Raw genomic sequence first — 18,867 nt, 5'->3', positions numbered from 1 at the left:
TATTTTGGTTTAGACATTGCATCTGTGGATCATTTCTTGTGAAATTGTAGTTTGCCATCTCGAGTACTGTAATTAGTTTTATACTTGCGGTTGTTGTGTCCTCCCACCCTGGTCGCATCTTTTCTGTCAGATACATTTTAACTCATTTAGTCACTCTTCTTTATCTCAAACACTGAAACATTTCTTAATGACCAGGCTCTTCATACAAGTTTAATACTCACACGTTTTGAACTCGGCATGGCTTCTGGCTGTAGCGGCAGTACTGAGAGCCTGTCCCCCTTTTGCCTAATCTGGTTCTTTTTCTTCCATCGTATTCCCCACAATGCACAGAATGGGGGATGTAACTGTAATTTATGCAAATCACCTACACAGGGAAAATATTATGTAGGTCATGTTGACTGAAACTCTGCAGTGTGTGAATTTCTATTTCTATTTTCCCATTGCTAACGGATGCTGCCTGAGCTATTCCACAAACAACAAAACAGGGCAGTTTGATAAGAACATAAGCACATTAATGTTGGTATTAATGCCATTTAAGGCTTCGTTACTCTGCTCACACACGCGTACAAGAGGGTTTAGTCGCAAGCCATTCTGATGGGTTACACTGCACTTACCAGCACTTTAGATAAAAATATAAATAAAAAACTGGTGGAGTCCCAAGGTCACTATCTGGTCATCAACAGGGACTTGAATGGCTTTGTCGACTACTATATGAAGATTATGGCAAGCTATGTATCAGTATGCAGGGTACTTTTAGGTGATGCATTAGGAGAACATATGTTGCGCCATTAATTGGAAATCTTTAAGGCGATCTAGTCATTTTTCAATATGAATTGTGCTGTTTAGTTCAATTCAATCTGCCTCTTCTAAGCTCGAAATAAAACCTCATTTTTCCTGTAGCATATTGTATACAGGGAAGGTGAAAATTGTGTTCAATGCTGTTGTATTACACAAACATCTGCAATTACATGCCGCTTTTGCTCACGTGGTAGTAGTAAAAGTAGCACTGTTAACAAAATACCCGTGCTCCACACAACCGTTCATCATTCTAACTTACCAATCTTTTATCTTAAGAAGCTACAATTGACAGCACTTCACACTCAATGAGACCACTTGATCAGCTTTCTTCATTTGTTTACTACGTTGTGGGCACCTTTTTCCTCACTGTTTTGGGTCATGTTAAACTCCTTAATGGTTCTGTGAGCATAACTTATCTGTATTGGCTTCCTCTTTGGTTTATGTTAAGTTTCCTGTTTCAAATTTTGTATAGTAGCATTAAAAAAAGAACACCCCAAAAATGTAATTGAAGTTTTCACTATTTGTGACTTTTGGGCTCGTTGTAATCAGTTTTCAGTACATAAACGGACTAAAATTTTCTGTCTCTGCTGGGTCTTGTATTTGTACAAGGTGCAATTTTAACTCTGATTTCACAGAAATAATATTGCCTTGTGCTGTTTTTAGCTCTTGCGGGCGTCCTGATGCACGACTTTCCCTCTTGAGCAGATTAAAGGTCTTGTATGAGAGTTAAATCCTGGTTAATTTAGATTTAAGACTGCAGTGAGGTAATGATCGGCCTGCCATGCACTGTCTCTAATCCTACCAGCCACAGCCAGACCTCCCTTTTCTTTCAAAGGGACCCCACCTCAAATACACGCGTTCCACAAACAGGCACATCCAGATTGAAATACTGCTACACACAAGCGCCTCACCACCAAGGCCCATTCAACCTCAAAAGACTATAATCCCTCCAGTGACGCTTAATTTAGTCCATATCCCCAAATGTCAGTGACTGGTTTGAATCAATACACACTGTTCATTTTTGCATGATGTGTAGTTTTTCAACCGCTTAAATAAAATGATTACAGAGTATCACTTTGCTTCAGCAGATTCTGATCCCATATGGAAAGATCTCACTGTAGCCTATGGTACATCCCTACTAGCTTCAGGAGCAAGCAGGATGCATTCAATTGTCTAATTAGCTCCCGCACTGCTCAGGAAATCTCCCCGGATGCTGTCATTGCCCCCAGCTGACTGTTTATTCTACCAGTGGTTAGGATTTATCTAAGATAATTCATTATAGTTAATAACTGAACTCTCTGCTGGAATAATTAAATGTTAGGTCCCTACTCTCCCGTCACTATGAATCATTCAGTCTTTTGTGGACTTGTCACATGTTGGTGTTTTCGCAATCCTGAGTCAATGTGATCATCTTTTTCATCAACATTGTTTTAACAAGGATGAGGTTGTTTTAGTAATGATTTAAGATGTCTATATTTTTCTTAGTTGTGTTTACATTAGGTTTAGCATAGGAATATTGTGTTTCTAATGGAAATAGTTTCAAGGACTGTTTTTAAGATCTTCCCTGTCTGTTCCTTTGGCATACAGTACAACAGTAGTACTTAAATTTATGAACTTTTTTTCTACTTGAGTTTTGAGCAACAATTTTAGGTTCTACTGGAAAGACTAATTGATTCAGTGCTTTACTAATGTCACCGTTGGATTAAGATTGTGTTGATTTCTTATTCTTAGAGATTTGAAATGGGGATGGTGGATTACGATAGTGCTGATTGGTTATTCTTGGACAGCAGGTAATGTCATAAAAACTGACTGATGTTTAATGTTGACTTATTAATTTGTAAGTGATGCTCAATGTCCTCCGTGCACTAGTTTCCTCACATCTGCTGTGTGTATGAATTTTTATATCGCTATTGTAAAAAAAATGGAAAACCGTCTTTAACCAATGTAGTGTTTAGAGAGAGACATTATGCTCCTCCTACTTTGCTGTTAGCACGTTTGTGGGACTTGGCGCCTCGTTCATGAATGTTCCTGCTGAAACAAAATCACTCATTTTCACTGAAACACAGTTTTCGCTCAGGTTAAAACCCAATAAGTCCTCATCACCCTTGTAAAATTCTTATCCGACCAACTATAACTTGTCCTCAAATCTTGTGCCCATTCTGCATAATTTGGTCTAGTCTTTAATGTTGATCCAGGAGGGGACACATATGTCAAACCATGTGTGTAAGCTTTGCTTTATTCAAAAGCCTGCCTGGCATCTTGGCCTCTTTTTCCCTACCCGAGGCCCTTGTGACACAAGGAAGCACTCAATGTGGCAGAAGGCTTTGTGTTGTTGTATTGTTGCTTTTTATTTTCCTCCTTTCTGACATTTTCTCTTTGGCTTTTCATTATTGTTTTCTTCTGGTTTTCCACTCTTGACGCCTTCCACACTCTTCTGGTCTTTTAGCCTTGTTATTTTTAAAAGAATTTTTATGGACATCATATTCGTCACATGATACAGAAGACACATTTTATTCTGGTTTTTTTGCTTCCAATTTGGATGGTAGAGATTTGTATGCATTTTTAATGTTTAGAAGCCATCAAAGACGAGAAGAAAGAAGGAGTTTGTGGATTGCCACGTTTGGAATATTGCTTTTAACTTTAGCACCTATAAAGTCAAAATTGCTTCAGATGCATATAAGGTATTTCCACAAATTGCCAGTCTCATAGCCCCAAAATGGCTGTATGTGTCCTGCATGTGACTAGTAACGAAACCAGGGAGAACCCCATTTTGGTAACGAGTGCTTGAAAAACAAACAAAAATAAATGGATGTAATAGATGTATATAATGCTGTAGCCAGCGAACGTAGGCTTGATTCATCTTATTAATTGAATGTCACTGACTGAGATTGGAGCAAAGCATGACCTTTTGACGATGATGCATCTCAGCTCCTGTCCATCATGCACGTGTACTCTCCACCGCCATCAAGCAAAAAAAACCTAGCATGGCTGTCAGTCGACGGAGAGGTTTACCAGTGAAATTACACCCTGCGTCACTTTATTTGTGTCTCTTGAAGTCCAAAAGGAGAAATGAAAGCATCAGTCCATTCCTCTGCTAACTGCTCCAGAAATAGTTGCTGCTTTTGTAAGAAGATCCATCACACAAGTAGAATCCTTACCTTCCCCCAACTGCTAAACTGTGTGCTCTCTAAACTGGAGAGAGTGTGAAGAGATTAGACAGTGTGTCAAATTGGTGGCAAGTGGCAGAAAAGCAGTATGTCAGTATGTTTTTGGATTTGACTTACACTCAGTCTAATCAATTTCACATTCATTGTGCTGTTAATTTGTTCTATTTAAGGAACCTCTCACTAGTACTTTCTCTTTGTATAGTGACAAAGATGTGTTGCCAGCCAGCAGCATCTTCTTTCATTTGTGCCAGCTATTCCTCACTTGCAGAAGTCTCACAAAAAGATCATATCACTTTCAAAAGTCGATCTGGGTGGTATACACTGGCAATTCACTTTCGTGACTGCTAAATCCTGTAACGTTCCAGATGTTCCTCTTTGTTACCTGCTCACTGAGCACTCTATTCAGTAAGGGCGTTGGCTTGGAGTGCAAGGAGGCCAGTCCAGTCTGATCGTCAATGGTGTTGAAGAAAAGTCACCACAACCACATTCTGTGGTATTCTCCCCGCAAAAATCTGCTGGCAATGCAAAAAAAAAAACCCGTGTGACTGTGTCACTGTCATCTTCAAACAGGAGAACACTGAAAATCATATGTATACTTGTATTAAATTAAATCAAATATCCAAATAAACTCATTTTTCTCTCTTATCCGAGGTCAGGTTTTAGGAGCAGGGAAGCCCAGATTTCCCTCTCCCCAGCCACTTCATTTTGCGCTTCTGAGAGGATCTTAAAGGCGTTTCCACGCCAGCTGTGAGTCATCGTCTCCCCAGTATGTCCTGGGTCGGCCCTGTAGCCACCTCCCAATGGGACGTTCTTGACCACCTCACCAGGAAGGCATCCTAATCAGATGCCCGAGCCACCTCATCTGGCTTCTCTTGATGCGAAGGAGCAGCGACTTTGCTCCGAGTTCCTCCCAATTGATTGATCTTCTCACATTATCTCTAGAGAGAGCCCGGAATCCCTATGGTGCAAACTCAATGCAGTTCTTTCAGTCACAACCCACAGCTCGTGACCATAGATGAGGCTATGAACGTATATATTGATAGAGATCTTTGCTTTACACCTCATCTTCTTTACGAAGGACCGATGCAGGCGACCCACTCTTCAATCCTCCATTCCTCCCTCGCTCGTGAACAAGAATTCTATATACTTGAACGCCACCACTTGTGAAAGGATCTCATACCTTACCTGGAGAGAACATTCCACCATTTTCAGACTGAGGACCACAGTGTTAGATTTAGAGGTGCTGATTCTCATCCTGACCTCTTCACACTCAGTTGCATAACGCTCCAGTGAGAGATGAAGGTCGCAGCCTGATGAAGTCAACAGAACTAGACCATCTGCAAAATCAGAGATGTAGTACTGAGCCCACCAAACCAGACGCCCTCAAGGCCTCGGCTGCATCTAGAGCCTTTAGAACCTCCAGGCGGGTCTCACCCCCCGGGACTCTGGCAGGGTTTGCTTCAGAGACCACCAGAGCCTCATGCCATTTGGTCAGCTGGTACCCATCCGCTCTCTCTGGAGTCCTATGGGCAAAAAGGCCCCCAATAGGACTCTGACAGGAGACTTTGCAAGGCGTTCCAAGCAGACCCTCACAAAACATTTTGGCCTACCAAGCCGGGCCGGCCATCTTCCCCACCTCACCAAGGACCCCTTCTATGGCTGCCACCCAACTGCCTGTCCACCCAGCCTCCTCGGCACCTCCCACAGGTTGTGAGACCATGGCCAGGGTGTTTTTATTTAACCAGATAGACCCAGTAGAGATCAAGATCTCTTTCACAAGTGTGACCTGGCCCTATTCACGCTCCCACTCGGAGCTAGAGGCAATTTAGAGTGTTCAAACAGCCTACCATGCATGCTTTTGGAATGTGGGATAACTCTTCCAACTTTTAAACTGCGGTTCATTTGGTAAGAATAAAATAAGCCTTTAAAAGGAAGACGAGACATGACAACCCCTCAAGCTATATTTTGGAAACACACATACAACTTGACAGTTATGGAAAAAGAATTGTTGAATGGACTTCTTCACTGGTGAGGGTTTCAAATCAAAACGTTATGTCCTTATGTTCTATTTTTCTCTGCACAACTTCTATGTTATACTTAAACCTTCTTACGCAAAGAAAGTGTTACATATAGGCAGCGGTATGGTCAATTTAATATTAAAACTCTGCAATATAGCTAAGGTGAATCATAAAATGATGTAACACTGCAAATAAAAGCTGTTTTGTTTCAACTGTCATGAGATATATACATAATCAAGTGTGTGATGAGTATATAACTGGTAAACTAATGATGATCTGAGAGAGACACTGAAGCCTCCTTGTGTGAGTGAAGTTAAGCACTTAACAGGCACAGAGGCTGCATTTACGCTCTCCTCACACAAGTCACTCCATTCTATTCTTATTTTCAACTGTCACACGCCCCAAGTGCTGCTTTGCCTGTTAAGCTGCTCTCATTAACGGGCCGAAAGTGTAAGGGCCAATAAAAGCGGAGGGAGGTGAAAGGCTCAAGTGTGTCTTTCGAACAACTTCAGCCTTGTATCGGTGATTATCTAAAATTGAAGACAATCAGCAGCTAAAAAAACGGAACCAGAAGCAATGAGTCACCTGATGGTGTGTAAAACTAACTCTATTGATAACATCCTAGTAGCATTTGAATTCCCCCAAGTGAATGATAGGTGATGCTGTTTCGGCTTTACAATTACGCATGCTGAGAGGAAATGGGGGGCGTGTAAAAAAAGAAGAGCTTATTATTTGTCTCAAAAGGGCAATGCAGCTGCCACTTGATTCAGACAGGGTTTCTATTTAAGTCCAGCCTGATATTTAAGGAAATACAGCATCACTTTTTGATAATTCTACAGTCATTTATTTTTCTCAGGGGCTTGGTGTCCATTAGAAAGTATTTAAACATATTTGTTATATGTAGATAACACTCAGCTTTTTCCTCTAACACACGTGTCAAAGTGGCGGCCTGGGGGCCAAATCGGGCCCGCCGCATCATTTTGTGTGGCCCGGAAATGTAAATCATGAGTGCCGACTTTCTGTTTTAGGATCAAATTAAAACAAAGAGTATAGATGTATATTAAATTTCCTGATTTTACCCCTTTTTAAATCAATAATTGTAATTTTTTAATCAATTTTTTCTGTTTTTATTTAAAAAATCGTTTAGTAAAATCTAAAAATATATTTAAAAAAAGCTTAAATAAACATTGTTTTAGATCTGTAAAAAAACTGAATATTCAGGGCTTTCCATTTATAAAAAAAAAAAATCTAAATATTATATCTAAAATGGTCCGGCCCACATGAAATCGAGTTGACGTTAACGCGGTCTGCGAACCAACCCGAGTCTGACACCCTTGCTCTAACATATGGTTTCAATGTTAGAGGGCATGTGACTTGCAACATAGCAAGCTTCTCTGTTACTGTAATAGTTTAATAAATAAATCAATAACACACTGGCTCTTTTCACTTGGCCCTTCTTTCCCTCCCATGTGACTTTTTTTAGTACAAATCTGCAACGGCCAAAGTGCTTATAACAAAACATGTCATTATCAGCAACACACACCCCAGGATGGTAATTTTCCTGTTTTTAGTTTGAGGTTCGGATTTTTTTTTAAAGGCGAAACCCACCCTTTTCTTGCTTTATTTAAAATCAGATGTTGTGTCTTTGTGGTTGAAAATGAAGCAAACCACTTGAAATGACTTTAATGAACATGTGTCATTGGGTTTCTTTACATTTACACTAATACTTGAAATTATAATGACATTTGTGCTATATAAAAGTGAAGTTTATGTTGGATTGACACTGTGAACTCTCATTGCAGCGAGCAGAGCATCTGCCAGGCTCGGGCCTCGGTGATGGTGTACGACGACGCCAGTAAAAAGTGGGTGCCCATCAAGCCTGGCCAACAGGGCTTCAGCCGTATCAATATCTACCACAACACTGCCAACAACACCTTCAGGGTGGTGGGTGTCAAGCTGCAGGACCAGCAGGTGAGTGTGTGTTGTCTCTGGATTCACGCTTGCATACCACATTTGCATTTCACGGTCCAAATTTGTCAGTAAAGTGTCGTTTGCATGAGGTTGTGTTAGTGGCGGGAGATTGAAAAGCTACAAATATGGTAAAACCCTAAACGCACTGTTGAGAATAAATTGACATTGAATAAAATACAGTGGTACTTCGACCTACGATCAGCTCTACCTACGACATGCTCGAGGTACGATGAAAATGTCGATCGAATAATTCGCCCTAGATACGATCAAAATTTTGAGATGCCACCAAGCCAGGTGGCCATGACATGAGAGGCTGTTTATCATTGTAGCGCACTGTCTTTTTTGGCTGCATCTCTTTCGTGTATAACAGATATCTACGAGCACTGAACGATTTATTCAGACGAGTTTCGACCAGGAAACGCACAACACGCATGCGCGGGCAAAAATAGGGCTTTCTGGGTAATGAAGTATACTCGTGCACACAACACCCATAGGCAATGGCACCCTTTCTCAGAATACAACTTCATTACCCACAATCAATACGTGGGTAAGGTCAGCTGTTGCATTTCCTGTTATTCCTTCCTTAGCCTGTTAGCTCCCGCGTTCGCTCATTCAAGACTACTTCTCGTTGGCAAGTGGTCGTGCGTTATCCTATTGTGAGGACATTTGTGTGCATCATTTTCGGAATATTTTGAAGGGAATACAACAGCAAACAGTCCATCGATAGCGAACGTGAGGGTGGAGGCGTAGCAAACAACTAACCCACCCAGAACGAAGGTAAAAAAATAAATAAAACAAAATTAGAATTCAGTTTTGTGTAAAGTTACATTAAACGTATGTTAGTGTGTCTGTATATACTAATCCAAGTTAAATTTGTTTGTTCGTTTACGAGTGCGTTGTTGCCGTGGTGTGATTGTGTGAATGGTTGTCCAATGTCTCCTTGTGCCCTGCGATTGGCTGGCCCCCAATTCAATGTGTCCCCCACCTGGTACCCAGAATTAAGCTGGGATAGGCTCTGTCACCTCCTGCAACCTTTGTGAGGATAAGCGATACAGATAATGAATGAATGAAAGGTTGTAAACAGAAGTGCGCACAATGTTGACCTTATTTCTGTACTTAAAGGTGGTGATCAACTATTCCATCGTGAAAGGCCTGAAGTACAATCAGGCCACACCCACTTTCCATCAATGGCGCGATGCTCGTCAGGTCTACGGGCTCAACTTCGCCAGCAAGGAAGAAGCCACCACCTTTTCCAATGCCATGTTGTTCGCCCTCAACGTGCTCAGCTCGCCTGATGGCGGAGGTAAAATTTCACCAAGCTTCCAGTTTTATCTCACTTGAAATGTGCACAGAAATGGTAAATCAAAAGCGTTTTTTTTTTACGAGTATTACGTTGGAATTGGAATTTTAGATCGGCTGTGTCAATCCAGCCAAGGACATCCAGCTTTCCTCAAACCTTTTTGGCTGTGCGACAGACTATTTAAAGTATTTGCTGAATGTTATGCTGGTATTTCATAGCCGCTCTCTGTGAAGAAATGGAAAATATATGTCTTTGGTGTCCTTTGTTAGTTTTGGAAAAACATTCTTGTCAAACTGGAATTGGAATTTAGGCTCAAATTGCTAACATACTGCGTTTATCATCTCACATGAAAGTTTTTAAGCACCATTATGTTACTCTGAAGGATTTAAAATATGCAATATGCCATATTGAATATATTGAATATGGCAACAATAGTGACAGGCGTGGAAATACAGATGATTTCTAACGGTATATCGCTGATTAAATGATTGGAAATGAGTACATATACTTGAATTTTGCCAAAAAGTTTCAAGTGCAAGGTCAAAATCACAAATGTAGACCTTTATGTGTCTCGTGTTAATTCATTGATTGCACTCATTCAAACGGATTGGACATCTAACACATCAATCAGAGTAAATGATCAATTTTTCGAAATGTGTTCTGATAAAAGCTTTTCACAATACAGAAAATATCACTTATTTAGTTTGAATCATTAACTGCTGCATGTGTGACGTGTTTCTGACCTTGCATTGTAGCAAAATTCATTTTCAACCATTTTATCAAGAGTGGAAGTCACAAGATGTGTGTGCAAGTCATGCTAAAAAACCTTACATAACCCACAAATATCACTACCGGCATCTCTCGGTTTAAATTGATTTGACGTCTATCTACGTCAAAGGCGGCCATGCAGTTATTCAGCCATGACAGACTCCACTTTTATTAAAAAAAAATGACATGCACAGATGTTAAACTCAATCATACATGAACTCTACTACCCTCTAGCGGTGAATTATGTTAAGGCCAAGTGGTTTTGAGGCCCTGGCTGGAAATGTATTTTTACCACTGAATCTCACTGTGAAACACTTTGTGGTTTTATGTAGTAAAATATATTTAGTTGGGTGTGCTTAGGGAGTGACCCGCTGTGCATTTAACAGACCTTGCAGCTCTGGTTACAAGTTATTTAAAAAGGGGATGGTGTGTAAAAAGAATGTTGAAGGATGCCAGACTGCCCTTGTGACTCAAATGGTGGTTAAAATATCGCATATGAAGACATAATGTCCTGACGCTCCCTAATTGAGAGCACTGGGCTGTGAAGTGTATCTATCACTTATTATTATCTTTGCCTAGTCAGCAGTAGAGTCTACTTGTAACCATTTCAAAGTTCTGAGCTCAATGCCTGACATTGACGCTGATAGACGTCCAATTATTTTGAACAGGAAGGGCGAATTCCTGTGTTAATCTGTACAGCGGGCAACAGTTTTTCAATGTTGCTCAAAGGTCAATTTCATTGGAATTGTTTTTTCATCAACGAGTGTCCTGGGTTTATCAAAAAACAAGACCAATCAGGCCTACCTGCGCCCCCCCATGGGACCTGGCGCTCATCCTTGACCTTCACCATGGCAACAGCCTGGCACCTTTTAATAATACAAACACATGGATGGATACACTCGCAGCACCAGGCGGCAAAGGGCGATAATTGTCTTCATTAACACGTGCAGGGGAGCACGCCATGTGCAGTGACAGCCTTCCTTATGTTATACATATCTATGGGATACAAACTCTGATTGGTTGTTTTTTTGGACCACATCGGCGCCAACTAAATCTCATGTGGGCCAGCCTGTTTATTTCTGGCCAAAAAGTTAACTTACCAGCCGCCATTGACGGCACTCAACGTGCAATTGGCTGGAATGAACAAATGTGCCCCTTTCACTCGAAATGGATTGGACGTCTATTGCCGTCAATCACACTGAAATATGAGCGTCCACTGCCAGTTTAAGTGTAAAGGACATCTATCATTGTCAGTGGCAGTTAATTTTGTGTCACTCCCTTTTCATTTTAGGGTACCTACAGGTCACTTTTTCTAAAAAAAAATGTTGGATCATTTCCTATTGATTTTTGAGGGAATTTCTGGGGGGGGTTTCGGCATTTAGGGGAGAATTCCTGTGGGTTTCCAGGCATTTTAAGGTTCCTTTATATCTCATTGATGGCTGAAAGGGTCGAAAGAACGAATGTGATTGTGAATAGGAAAATAAAAATAAAAGCATTTGTACAGTATGAATGAAAAACAAATTACATTTCAGGAAGAAAGGCCGCTTACGGCCCCCGGGCCGTATGTTTGACACCGCTGAAGTAAAGAAAACTCGTGACTGTCAAGCATTTTTTTTATTTTGAGCAGCTTTTTGCTATTCAAAATTGCTTATATAGTTATAACATGAATTTACACATGTTTAAGAGAAGTTGCTATAGTATTCAGCAACTTTTCAAACTTTGCAAAATATGTTTCTAAAAAGTTACACGCTACTTTCATCATTTCCCAAAAAGGTATTTGATGATCCTAACATGCAAGTCTTAGAAATGTGGGTTACATTTGGCTTGGAATATTTTTTTCTTGTTTTTGGCTCGTTTGGGCAGATCATCAAGTAAATGATGTCAGTATTTTTTAACTGTATATTTTCTGCCCTCACCAGATGATTGTGGTGGGCTGGACTTGTTATTTGTTTGTCATATTTACACAGCAAATGTATGTTTTTTAAACACAAGCCTGCAGTTTGTCACATTCCGGTCTCTGTAAATACCCCAGTATAAACGGCAAACGTCCTGGGGTTATTGTCAAGCAAATTAGATTGTAGGGGTAAATATTTTGATTGATGAGGATTGAATAAATATCAATGTGTTACTTGTAGGGTTGTCCAAAGTATCAAAGTATTGACTTAACTTAAATGTTGTATCCAGTATATTTGTTTCCAAAATTACTAATACTCATTTATTTGTTTTCTTTTGCACAAGCACAGGTCACCAGAAATTTGTTTTAATTTAGTTTTTAAGAGTTACATGATTGGTTGTTGGATATTATCAAATGCATTAAGAGTTCATTTTAAAAAAACTTTTTTGAGAGTGATATGAAAATTAAAACGCATGTCAAGTACTTTTTTGAGGATCGATATCGATTAGTATTTGTGTGAAACCTCAAATTCCAGATAAATGAGTTTTTCATCTTTGTGGATTTTAGGTCCAGTCGTCCAGCGCCAAAATGGACCTTCTTCAGATGAGAACGAGGCCCAGAGGAGGTACAGTCGCTAGCTAATGCTACACACTCATTAGGCACTTCATCATTTATACCACATGTGTCAAATTGGCGGCCCGGGGGCCAAATCTGGCCCGCCGCATCATTTTGTGTGGCCCGGGAAAGTAAATCATGAGTGCCGACTTTCTGTTTTAAGATCAAATTAAAATGAAGAGTATAGATGTATTTTAAATTTCCTGATTTTCCCCCTTTTAAATAAATAATTGTAATTTTTTAATCATTTTTTTTCTGTGTTTTTAGCTCAAAAATCATTTTGTAAAATCTAAAAATATATTTAAAAAAGCTAAAATAAACATTGTTTTAAAGCTATAAAAAACTGAATATTCAGGGCTTTTAATCCAGTTCTTTTAATCCATTTATTAAAAAAAAGAAAATCTAAATATTCTATCTAAAATGGTCGTAAACACTCACAGGGACATGCACATTGTCAAAAGAAATAAAAAGTTATATCCCTTTCTATTACTCCATTTTTTAATCCTTTTTTTTGTGACCTAATTGCCCAGTCCTGAGTCAAATATAAATATAGCAGCATCATGTCAAGTATTGCTAGTCAAGCATTTTAAGTTTTGTGCACACTGTAAGATGCAAAATCTGATGGGGGTGTTATTGATAGTAAGTAGTAATTGACATTAAAGTGACTTGGTTGCTCTTAAAAGGATGATGGAGCAGCATCAGATGCAGGCACACAAGGAGAGGGAACGACGGACGTCAGGATCAGGTGAGGCTTCAACCAACGGCGGTCGCCATCCCTTTTTTTTGCCTTTTAACACTGGGCCTAGAACTCGAGAGGAGCTAGCGTGTATTATGTTGTCAGGCAGAATAAATACTCCAGGTGTTGAGATCATGAATAGAGGGTACTGCCTACTTCCTGTTCCCTACTACTAACCCCCCCATTCCCTCGACGGCCTTTTCTCCATGTGCACATACACACATGTTCAAGTCTTTCTGCAGAAACAGTCTTAAGCATCTCCCTGGTCCCACTCAATGATAATGGTTGAAGCCCCCCCCCCCTACCACCCTGCCTATTTTCCCCCCAAACCCCCTTTAACCCTGCCCCTTCCCTCACCAAGCTCCTGCAACATGCTTTGCTGCCATCTCTTTCTTCCAGCTGCTGTTGGGGGGGGAAATGTCATATGCTTCTTCTGGTCATGTTGCATTCTGCTGCTTGATATTTTGAGTCTTTCTTATTTGCGGTTATCAGTTTTTTGGAAATTACGCTCCTGATTTTTTTTTTTATTGTTTCATCTTGGCTTGGTTGCTTTTCATTCTTCTCACGTTTTTTCTCTTTTCTTTTTTTCCTTTGTTTGTCGCCCTCCGTCGTCCGCATCTCCTCCTGTTTCTCCTCTCCCCCCGTCCCCCCCTCCAACCATCACAGTAGTTTCCACTCTCCAATACAAAGTGTGCGCACCCCCCGCCCACCCCGACACTCCGCCCGAGTACAGACATTACAGAGCTAGCACACTGCCCCCGTCCTACGTCCGTGTGGCCTCCTCTTCCCCGCCCTCTGCCTCCTCCTCCTCCCCCTCCCAAGAGAAAGAGGCGGGGGCGGCGAGGGACAAGGCCCAGCTTTCCTCCCAGCTCTCCACCTCGCTGGCGTCCGCCTTCTCGCCCGTCCAGGCGGGAGTGAGCACGATGGGCCGCCAGGTCCGTCAGATCCCCCTCTCTCCTCCTACGGCGGCGCGCCACGCTCACCAGCACCACCAAGACTTCGTCCTCCCCCCTAAACACGGCACCTGGTCCGCCTCTCAATTACAGCAAATGTATGCCCAGTGCCCGCCCTCGGCCTCCCCACCGGTCATGATGGCCGTGCCCGCCAGGCAGGGGTCGGCGGCCCCGCCGCAGCCTGTCTTGCCCATGGCGCACCCCCTCCCGGGCGTGAGGACGAAGCCTCCGCCGTTCGACCCGAGCGGCCAGTACCCGCAGCATCTACAGCACCCTCAGCACCCGCCCCACCCGCACGCCAACGGCCAGTCGGACGACTCCTACTCCCCCCACTCCCACCAGCTGCCGCTCACCCCGCAGTACTGCGAAGCCGTCCCCCTCCCGCCCCTGGCAGCTCCTGCCCCTAATCACCATTACCCGTCTACCTTTCACCCTCAGCAGCAGGCGCACCACCAGCAGGGGCAGCCCCCCGGCAACACCAACTCGCCCCCCTCTTACAATGACGGGGGCTCGCCAATGGAGACCCCTTCCCCCATCCCGCAGCAGGTCCTCATGTCCAACAGCAGTAAGTATGAAGAGGAGAAGAAGGAAGTTGTTTTTGTGTGTGGATGCTTAGCGTGTCTTTCAAAAAAAACAAAAAACAAATATGCTACATGCAAATTTATTCCTGCACGCAGGCGTCTAAGGTGGGAACCTACTTTGCAACCGGTGTCGGCCACAGACAGCTCATCCTTGTCCTGCACCTGTGTTGACTATTTATGCCATTTATGCTCATTCCCCCCAAAACAAAAGTCCTTTTGTGTAATTTCATTGAATGAAAATCCCCAAAAACAAAACTAAAAACCTGACAAGCAAGCCACACAGATAGGGCACAGGATAGGAAATTTAATTGATTAATAACACAGCAAATTTTAGGAATTGTAATTGTAAAAAAAAATTGTGGGTCATGCAGTCCCAAATTTTGTGTGTGGCCTAGACAACACAAAATTGTAATATTTGGACATAATTTCTCAATAAGTACTACATAGTACATATATTTGGTTTATTATTAATCACCATTTGTACATAATTTCATAATCAGTTCATATACTTATAAATTAATATACAATTCATTCATTTTTAACACTGCTCATCCAAGTCAGGGTAGCAGGGTGCTAGAGCCTATGCTAGCTGACTTCAGGCAAATGCAAGACTACACCCTTGACTGGCCGGCAATCAATCATAAGACATACATAGAGACAGACAACCACCAGGGATTGAACGTCTAACCCCATTTGAGGCCGACGCGCTAACCACTCGTCCACCGGGCCATATGTTAATATCAAATAAATTCATTAATTCCATCTTTTACAGGGCGGGTGACTATTTGGTCATTAAAATAAACTTTCATCCACATATGTCAACATTACATTATCAGGTCTTAATAATAATTATATTATTTTTTATTTATTTATTTAGTTTTCATGAATAAATACAAAGTCCAACAACTGACTGGCGACCAGTCTAGGGTATATATAATCTGCTTTTCGCCCTATTTTAGCTGGGATAGGCTCCGACACCCCCCACAACCCTTACGAGGATGCCCGGTACAGAAGATAAATGAATCAATGAATAAATACAATGATGAAAAATGAACTGTTGTTAAAAAATCTATAAAATTCAAATACACTTGGTTTATTGATTTAAAAAAAACTATTAGTACAAATAATTGTTAATAACAAACAAACAGACAAAAGTTTTAATCCAAACTGCAGGTGAACTCCTCTTTTCCCATTTTAGCACCCAGGACTGAAGTCAACCTTCCAGAGGGTCTCCGGCCTTAACAGAGCTCTAACTTTGCCCCTCGCAGGCGCCCCTGTTTCCGCAGGTCACCCGGCTATGCTGTCCGTAGCCCCGCCCACGTCCGGAATGCCACCACCCGGCCCTCCGGCCCCTCCGCCGCCACCGGGTCCTCCGCCCCCCATGGCGGTGCCCCCGCCCATACCCCCTCCGCTGCCCGTCGGCGGGGGTCCTCCCGGGGCTCCCCCGGGGATGCAGCAACCTTCGGGGTTGGCGGCCGCGCTGGCTGGGGCCAAACTTCGCAAGGTTCAACGGGTGAGGGTCTTTTGTTCCTTTCTGAAAACACTTCATATGCTATTTTGAAACATACCGTTAAAGTCACTGTGATATTGGATTTTTTGAGGATATGAATAAAAGGTAAATCAACAACATTTCTGCCTGCGTGTTTTTTAGGATGAGAGCAGTCCTCCAGGCTCGAGTGGCAAAAGCGACTCCAACCGATCTAGCGGTGGGAGTGGAGGTGGTGGAGAGGGTCTCATGCAGGAAATGAATGCCTTATTAGCTCGCAGGTGAGAAAAAGAATAACATTTCCGACTAGAAGTCCCACCTGAGGCACTAGCCAAAGAATGCAATATGAAAGGGAAAAAATAAATACAATCACACTGGTGTATAAGTTACACAACCTTACACATTAATATAATAATAAAATGGGGATCAAAAGACAAGATAATCAGTTGTTAATGTAACATATTGCTTTTTTTCTATAATTATAGCCTAAAACACATGATGACAAGCTGTTGAGAACAGTGTGACAAAATAAGACCTAAGTCACAGGCCCACTCAAACTATTTAAAAAGTGCAATTATAGTCCAGAAAATACGGCACATTTCTACCTATATCCAAAACTGTATACTTACTTTTAATGAGTAAACCACCGATATCATAACAATGCATTACAATACCCCACTTACTAATACTATTGCCCTACAATCCGATCTTCAATTTATTAATATTGCCCTAATGATGAACGCTGAAATCAATGTGTTATTATCTTTGTTAGTTAATTAGTGATTTTCTTGAATGCCGCCTTGATTTTAGCACTAATGCCATGTTTCCTTTCCTTTAGACGAAAAGCTTCTGAGAAACCCGATGAAGTGAGTCTTATTATTATTACTATACAATTATATTTCCTAATAAAAACAGTAACTGGATGTAAACTGGCTCCATGATGACGGCAACATTAACTTTCTTACCTGCAGGATGACTCTGGTAGTCGTGGACCTGGTCAGAACTCTACAGGTATTTAATAGTATCTTTAACTGATGCACCCTTATCTGTGGCCAAATATGATTCATCTTTGGGTGAAACAATGGTTAGTTTAACAAAATCATGATGTCGCCATTTTCCCTGACACACTGGGCTAACCTCATATCTGAATTCTATTAACTCATTGGTTGTCATTGACAATGATAGCGAATGATCACTGCCAGGCTACCGAAATTAAGAAACGAGATTAAAAAAGCACATTTTATCGAACAGGTTACGTTCTAAACACGGAACCTTTTGTCACAATTTTACGGTAGCCAGAATAATTTGACACACATTAGCTCAGTGAACGGCGCCTCAAATGGGAAAATCCAATTATAAATAAGAACAATCTCATCTTACAAAGATCACTTGAACTAAAAAAAAAAAAAGGGTTTGCGCAAATTTCTGTATATAATGTTCTCGTTTTTACATAATTCGCCCTCATAGGTTTTGAAACGTTGCTTTGAGGTTTAGACCTCTCCAGTAAACTATTTTTCTGAAAAGATAGATTTTCAATTTTCTGTCTGTTTTCTTTTGAGCTGGACTGCTAAAATGGCACTTTTACTTCAGATAATAGTTCTTTACCCAGATAATTATTTTGAATAGGAATGCTGTTAATTGCATTTTTGCAAAGTCAACTACTTGATTCATAAATCCCTACAAAAAGTAGCTTTTTTTTGGGTCAATTATTTGTGAAGAAGAATTATTCACTGCAATTACAAAGGCTTTATTAGTTGTTGTTTTTTTTTTTTTTTATCAACCCCAAGCAAAAGCCCATCTTTGGAACTAAACAAATAATATGGGAGCGCAGTAACGGTTTCTCTTTGTCTTCTTTTTAGATGCCATGAAGAAGCCATGGGAGCGATCTAACTCTGTAGAGAAGTCCTCATTGGTCTCAAGGTGTGAACCGACGCACGTTTCCACCGCAACTGACATCCAACAGCTGATTTTGTCTACTCTTTCTGCACTTCTCTTCTAGAGTGAGACCTATTGGCAGCACTAGTGAATCAGACACTGAGTTTGACAGGATGAAACAGGTTCTTTTCTGCTTTCAAAAGTCATTTTTCTTTATGAATATTATGTTCCCTCAAATTCCTTGGATCATTATTTCAGCTCGAAATTAACATGATCTAAAACTGTGTAATCTACAAGTATTATCTATCAACCTTTTACATAGCAAAGAATAAATGAGTACATGACACTGCAGTCTTTAAACGTAAACATTTCAAATTGCACTGGGAAGTTAATGCACAAATTAAAAAAAAAACCTGAATCAAAAATATAACAACTTTTGGTATCGCAAATCGTCTTTTAAAATGGGAAAATGTTCAGATTAAGCATTGAGAACAGAGTTAGCAGTATAAAAAAAACTTATAATGTCTATTGAATTATTATGTACACTTGGTACATAATGCTCTCTCGGGATTGTTGAGATTAAGATTTTAACATGGATTTACTTTTATCGCAGGAGATTCTGGATGAAGTTGTACGTGAGTTGCATAAAGTGAAAGATGAAATAATTCATGGTAAGTACTTATTTGTACAATGAAGTACAATACA

General features: G+C 41.0%; 1 protein-coding gene across 5 annotated transcripts in view; it reads left to right on the top strand.

The window, feature by feature from the left end:
* evla (Enah/Vasp-like a) overlaps positions 1–18,867 on the top strand; it is a 34,777-nt gene that overhangs the window by 8,859 nt on the left and 7,051 nt on the right. For 3 of the 5 annotated variants that reach the window (XM_077620780.1, XM_077620779.1, XM_077620776.1), the window contains 12 exons: positions 7,786–7,954; positions 9,077–9,257; positions 12,484–12,541; positions 13,215–13,276; positions 13,934–14,785; positions 16,070–16,314; positions 16,453–16,568; positions 17,126–17,153; positions 17,259–17,298; positions 18,147–18,207; positions 18,287–18,344; positions 18,776–18,833. In XM_077620780.1, the coding sequence (XP_077476906.1) occupies positions 7,786–7,954; positions 9,077–9,257; positions 12,484–12,541; positions 13,215–13,276; positions 13,934–14,785; positions 16,070–16,314; positions 16,453–16,568; positions 17,126–17,153; positions 17,259–17,298; positions 18,147–18,207; positions 18,287–18,344; positions 18,776–18,833 (1,928 nt within the window). The remainder of the gene's footprint in view (positions 1–7,785; positions 7,955–9,076; positions 9,258–12,483; positions 12,542–13,214; positions 13,277–13,933; positions 14,786–16,069; positions 16,315–16,452; positions 16,569–17,125; positions 17,154–17,258; positions 17,299–18,146; positions 18,208–18,286; positions 18,345–18,775; positions 18,834–18,867) is intronic. The other 2 variants (XM_077620777.1, XM_077620781.1) reach the window with 2 other exon arrangements.

Source organism: Stigmatopora argus, chromosome 15 (genome assembly GCF_051989625.1).
Source record: "Stigmatopora argus isolate UIUO_Sarg chromosome 15, RoL_Sarg_1.0, whole genome shotgun sequence".
NCBI lineage: Eukaryota > Metazoa > Chordata > Actinopteri > Syngnathiformes > Syngnathidae > Stigmatopora > Stigmatopora argus.
The sequence above is the reverse complement of the archived record's forward strand: the minus strand, read 5'-3'. Positions and strand labels throughout refer to the sequence as shown.